Source organism: Canis aureus, chromosome 33 (assembly GCF_053574225.1).
Source record: "Canis aureus isolate CA01 chromosome 33, VMU_Caureus_v.1.0, whole genome shotgun sequence".
Lineage (NCBI taxonomy): Eukaryota > Metazoa > Chordata > Mammalia > Carnivora > Canidae > Canis > Canis aureus.
The window spans coordinates 12077269-12083268 of NC_135643.1; the positions used below are offsets into that span (position 1 = coordinate 12077269).

General features: G+C 38.8%; 1 protein-coding gene across 3 annotated transcripts in view; it reads left to right on the top strand.

The window, feature by feature from the left end:
• Window positions 1–5244, top strand: part of HERC5 (HECT and RLD domain containing E3 ubiquitin protein ligase 5) — a 43305-nt gene extending 38061 nt beyond the window's left edge. For all 3 annotated transcript variants that reach the window (XM_077882823.1, XM_077882824.1, XM_077882825.1), the window contains 5 exons: window positions 682–748; window positions 1611–1681; window positions 3556–3739; window positions 3827–3929; window positions 4972–5244. In XM_077882823.1, coding sequence (XP_077738949.1) covers window positions 682–748; window positions 1611–1681; window positions 3556–3739; window positions 3827–3929; window positions 4972–5177 — 631 coding nt within the window. In that variant the 3' untranslated portion in view covers window positions 5178–5244. The remainder of the gene's footprint in view (window positions 1–681; window positions 749–1610; window positions 1682–3555; window positions 3740–3826; window positions 3930–4971) is intronic.
• The last annotated feature ends 756 nt before the right edge of the window (window positions 5245–6000 follow it).

A 6000-nucleotide genomic window follows, 5' to 3' on the forward strand; every position in this document is an offset into this window, starting at 1 on the left:
AGTCTTAAGCTTGATCATATCGGGACAGTAGATAAAGAGAAGGTCCTTTGACCTCCTTATTCCTCAGATTCCCTAAGTGATAACCTGATATTTAAAAGATTATTTGTTCTGTAAGTACAGTTCAAAAACTTAAATAAAGGTAACACCAATTTGAATGAGTTCCAGTATCAGTAAATACATTATCAGTCCTTTTCTGTTTTTTTTTTTTTTTTTTAAGGTTTATTTATTTATTCGTGAGAGATCCACATAGAGAGAGGCCAGAAACATAGGCAGAGGAAGAAGCAGGCTCCCGGCAGGGAGCCCAGTGTGAGACTGGATCCTGAGTCCTGGGTCCTGGGATCACACCCTGAGCTGAAGGCAGATGCTCAACCGTTGAGCCACCCAGGCATTTTTTATCAGTCTTTTTTATCAGTCTTTATCGGTCTTTTTCTAAATAGAAACCTACAATCACTGGGTAAAGGAATTTAGGATGGAGGGAAGAGAGCTTGTAGAATTGCAAATACTCATAAACTTCACACTTGTAGTTGGGGTCTGGCTGTCATTACACAGAGACATGGGCATTGTTAACTAATGACCTGATCTCTCACCTCAGAATTATCATTGACTTGACATGTATTTTAGATGATGTATCTAGTGATCATGATCATTGACTTTTAAAAAATAAAATTACTTGTTCTTTAGGAGTTTGCAGACGCTTCTGGATGATGAAGGTGATGACTTTGGAGAAGTATTTTTAATCTATTTTAATGTGAGTAATGATAAAAATGAGATTACAGATCAGTTTTAATCTGACTAATCCTTAACATATTTATCTAGATAGACACTCTTTTTAGTGAAAGGAAAAACTTATGAATTAGTGCAAAAGATTTTTCTCTTATTTTTTATAAACTGGTCATATCAGTTAGATTTACTACATAACAAATTACATCTATACTTATGGCTTAAAAGAAAAACAGTTCATTGAGTTTCTGGACTGGGTCGACTGGCTGGGCTAGATGGTTTACATTGGCTTTGCTCATTTACCTGTTTTGACTGGTTTATGAAGTGTGGGCTGGAACGCCTTTTCTGTTTTAGGAGTCCCCTATGCTCCAGTAGGCTAGTTGAGGTGTCTTTATAGAATGGTCTCAGGATTATAAAGAGTGGGAAGAGATGGCAAGCCTCGGTGTACAAACTTCTTTTTAAGCTTTTGCTTCTGGCAGTTCCCATTGGCCAGAGTACCTCACATGGCCACACCCAGATTCAAGGGCTGAAGAACTAGTCCTCAGCGTATTGCAAAGTCACACTGCAAAGGGGCTTGAATACTAGGATGGGAAGAATTTGTGGCCACTTTCGCAAATCTGCCATACTAGGTCTATACTGTATAAAGTGAATACTGAAATGTGGCAATTTGCCAGTTTTTTTCAGTATGATAAAATAATATGTTTTGTAAAAATTCAATTTTCACTCTGCATGATATGTTGGTAATATTTTTGTGCACACTCCTTGCAAGTTTTAATGACTAAAATGTGTACTTTTAGAAAATCTTGAGAGAAGTATGCTTCAAAGTGTTTTTGTTGATAATAGGTTGTTTGGGATTATTTTGGAGATACTGAATTTATTTGTGGTTACAGGTGCATTGGGACAAAAATGATGTAGACTTAATTCCTAATGGAAGTGGCATCATTGTTGACCAGACTAACAAGTAGGTATAGAGAAGTGAAATATTTGTTTTGTTTAAGCACTGTTTATGTCACTGGGCTCTAAAAATGCCTTGTAGTTATTACCAATTAATCATTTTTTAATAAAGCAGAGAGTTGATGTTATGTTGTGTGTATGTGTGTGTGTCCTGGAGTTTATATTTTGGTAGGGAAGGAAATAGCTTTCTCAGAGAGGCCTTCCCTTGCCCTCCTGTCTGGGTTTATATCACCAACTTCCCTCTCTATCCCCTTACCCTGTTTTACTTTTTCTTTTCTTTTCTTTTTTTAAAAATTTTATTTATTCATGAGAGACACAGAGAAAGGCAGACGCATAGGCAGAAAGAGAAGTAGGTTCCTCACAGGGAGCCTGATGCAGGACTCGATCCCAGGAGCCCGGGATCACAACCAACATGAGCCGAAGGCAGATGCTCAACCACTGAGCCACCAGGCATCCCTACTTTTTCTTTTCATATCACATACTATGTACCTTTAGGATTTATCTGCTTATTTACTTACCTGTATTTCCTCCACTATAGCGAGCTGCATGATGGCAGGGAGTAGTCATGTTTATCATTGTATATGTAGTACCTAAAGTAGTCTACAGTGGTGCCTGGTCTGTAGCAGGCACTTAGTATTTATTAATATTACAAGCTACTGTGCTGTCCAACACCTTACCAGATACAATTTTAAAACCATAGTTTGGGATGACACACATTCCATTGATAGTTGGTCACAGCAGCAGAGAGATACCACCAAGTGAGCATTCTGATGTAAGCTATTTTTCTTCAATCTTTTAGTCTTTATTTTTAAAAAATAACTTTTTTTTTTAAGATTTATTTATTTGTTCATGAGAGACAGAGAAAGAGAGACAAAGACACAGGCAGAGGGAGAAGCAGCAGGGAGCCCGACGTGGGACTTGATCCCGGGTCTCCAGGATCACACCCTGGACTGAAGGCAGGCGCCAAACCGCCGAGCCACCCAGGGATCCCCTAAAAAAGAACTTTGTTGTTGCAGTACAACATACAGAAAAATACACAAATACACAGATCAAGAAATGGAACATTTTCAGCTCTATAGTATATTTTATGAATACTCCAGTTTAGCCATAGTATTACTGTTAGACATATGAGGTTCTCTGCCTCTTTAACAATGACTTTTTGCCTGGTCCCTTCCCTGAATTCAGGGCAAATGGCCCAAAGGGAAAGACTGTAGGTAAAATGCTGTGCTCACTTTAGAGGGCTTCCTTTTTCTCTTATTACTTCAAAGGCCTCTAGAGTCTTGACTTAGATCTAGAAGCCTGGATCTAGATGTGTTTTTGTATATTTTCTGGCTTTTTCTAGTTCTTCACACTGGGAGGTATTTGCTGTAAGCTGCTCTATCATAGCTAGACGTAAAAATCCCCTCTGTTTTTTTACTTAGCCACAAATACTGAGTAATTACTCACTGTCATACATACAGACAATATGGAAAACCATAAAATAGGAAATTTCCCGTTTCCCAAGCCTTTTCCCCAGAGCACTGTTAGCAGGTCTCAGATTTTATTTTTCCAAACTCTCGATTCTAATCTGTGTCATTTCTCTTAATTGGGTGACCTTGAGGAATTACATAATTTTACCATGTCCGTTTCTTTACTAAAATGTCCTAAAAATCTGCCCTGAGAGTTATGTGAAGATTAAATTAGATAATATATGAAAAAATTGCTTCTCAGTCTTTTGGCTAAGATCAAGTGATAATATATGAAAAATAGTCATATGCACATGGTAGGCACTGAATTGTTAGGTGTTCTAGTTCTTTATGTCTGGCCTTCTTCCCACTTTTCCTGCCCTCCCTACCAGTTTCCTTCTGCAATAAGCTGAAACCATTTTTTGTTTCATTAAAGGAGAGACTATGTTTCTAAATATGTCAATTACATCTTCAACATCTCTGTGAAGGCAGTTTATGAGGAATTTCAAAGAGGATTTTACAAAGTGTGTGACAAGGATATTATTGAATTTTTCCATCCCGAAGAACTAAAAGATGTGGTTATTGGAAATACAGATTATGACTGGGAAACATTTGAAAAGGTATATCATAAAGGCCTTAGAAGTTTGAATTTGAAATTCTTTCCTATTTCCTGAATACACTTTCTTCCTGCATTTTTTTTTCTTTAGAATGCACATTATGAAGAAGGATATGATAATTCACATCCCACCATAGTGATGTTTTGGAAGGCTTTACACAAATTGACTTTGGAGGAAAAGAAAAAGTTCCTTGGTAAGTATAATATCAAGAGTAGATCTATAATCTTATATCCTTTTTTATGGGATAAGAAGACCTTGTTTGTCATAGCCACCATTTGCCACAAAGGCTAGTGTAAGAGCCATTCCGAGTCCAGTTGGATATTCTCCATGCCCGACTATGTGGACATAAAAAATATTAATATAGGTCTTTTTCCCTGTGATTTCAACCCTGCCTGTTGCTTTCAAATGTTTCTTCAGTTCTCCATCCAAGTTAGATATTTAGTCTGCTTTCTGTATTTGTGACTCAGTTATTCAGGCACTATGGGATTAGCCATGTTTTACAATGTCATTGTCTCCAACCCATTTTATCTCCCCTTCTACATTTTGATCTCAGTTTCATGCTTCCTTGGTTGTTTTCCTGCATCTTTGCTTAATGACTTCCTCATTTTCTTGTAAAAACTTCAGTACTTATTTTTGGGGAATGTTTATCTTCTTGTTCTTTTTGTGGATAACATGTATGTTGGAAGATACTTAGCTTAGCCTGACTTTCCAATCTTAACTTTTACAAGAAATCATCATTTCAGCCAAACAGTTCCATCATCTATACATTCTTGAGTTCACCTTGTACCCTCCCACCTTCAGGCTTTCTCTGAAGTTCCTGGTCCAGCCTTCACCCTTCGCCTACTTCCTTGTTACTGCTCTGAACCTTTCCCTTTTTAATGGTCCAGCTTACTTCTGAGCTCTCAGAAGTCTCCCCAGTCATCCCAGCCTGATGCTTTCTCCCTGTCCTGAATCACACAGAGAATTTTCACTCAGGAAGCACTTAATTCCCTGGCGCTTTATCCAGTTGTCTTACACCCTTTTATTTTTCTCCTGCTATTTGTCTTTTTCTGCACAAGAATATAATACTTGCATGGACTGTGAACTGCTTGAGGGACAACATACCAGTCCCGGATGCAGTCTAACGCAGGACTGCACGGGGACCCTCAGTAAACGTTTTCAAATAAACCCATTTTTTTTCTCTATAAACCTTGGTCTCTGGGAAGCAGACCACTCATTTCTGTTCTTCTTTTTAGTGTTTCTTACAGGAACTGACAGAATTCAAGTTAAAGGCTTAAAGAACATGAAAATAACATTCTGCTGTCCTGAAAATGTGAATGAAAAAGATCCCATAAGGGCACAGACCTGTATTAGTGTCCTCTACCTTCCTAAATATTCTACGATGGAAAGAGTGGAAGAAGCCCTTCAGGTAGCCATCAACAACAGCAGAGGCTTTGGCTGATCTTGCCTCACACACATCCTTTACCTCTTTTCGGGAATCTTTTCAAAAATAAAAGTAAGAACGCAAAGATTAGTGTAAAAGTCCTGTCTGTTCGTTGTGTTCACCTGCTCTTTTAGAATCGTGTTTTTGCATGTGAGATGTGATAATGCTGTTAAAACAGGGTGACCCCAAAGCACGATGCATTAAAGACAAAACTTTGTTTCTCAGAAATGTGTGGCTGAAGTGGTGTTGCTTCTACTCCCGCTGCTCCAGTAGAAGTCACAAATGACTTTCCTGTGGAAAATGTCAAGGGACGTTTCTGTCTTAAATCTTCTGTATTGCATTTGAAACCATTGGCTGCTTTCTCCTCAAAACTGTCATGAACTGATGGACTGCGGCTTGTGTTTTCTTGGCTTCTTTCCCATTTCCTTTGCGTAGGTTTCTTACACTCCCCTGACCTCTCCAGTGCTAGTGTAGTCTGTTGTCACTCAGCACGCACTCTCATCAGCTGCACAGCTTCGGTTCTGTCTTCCATGTGATCATGCCCACATCTCTGTCTCTCTCGCTCTGTGACCTACAGGAACTGGTAGATTCCAGCACCGCAGCTATTTTTCTATCTAGTCTGTCGCTTCTTGCATGTGCCTTGGCTCCTTCATCTCAGGATATTTAAGAAGAAAATAATCATTTTTCCTGTATTCCACAGCTTGGAGTAGTATCATCAGGATTTCCAGGCAGAAGCCTGCAATCCTCTTCCTTTCCTCCTCTTTACCCCACACAGTCAAGTCAGACCCTGACGATTCTAGTTCTTGTATCTAGAACAACAGTCTATGAAGCTGGCAGCTGC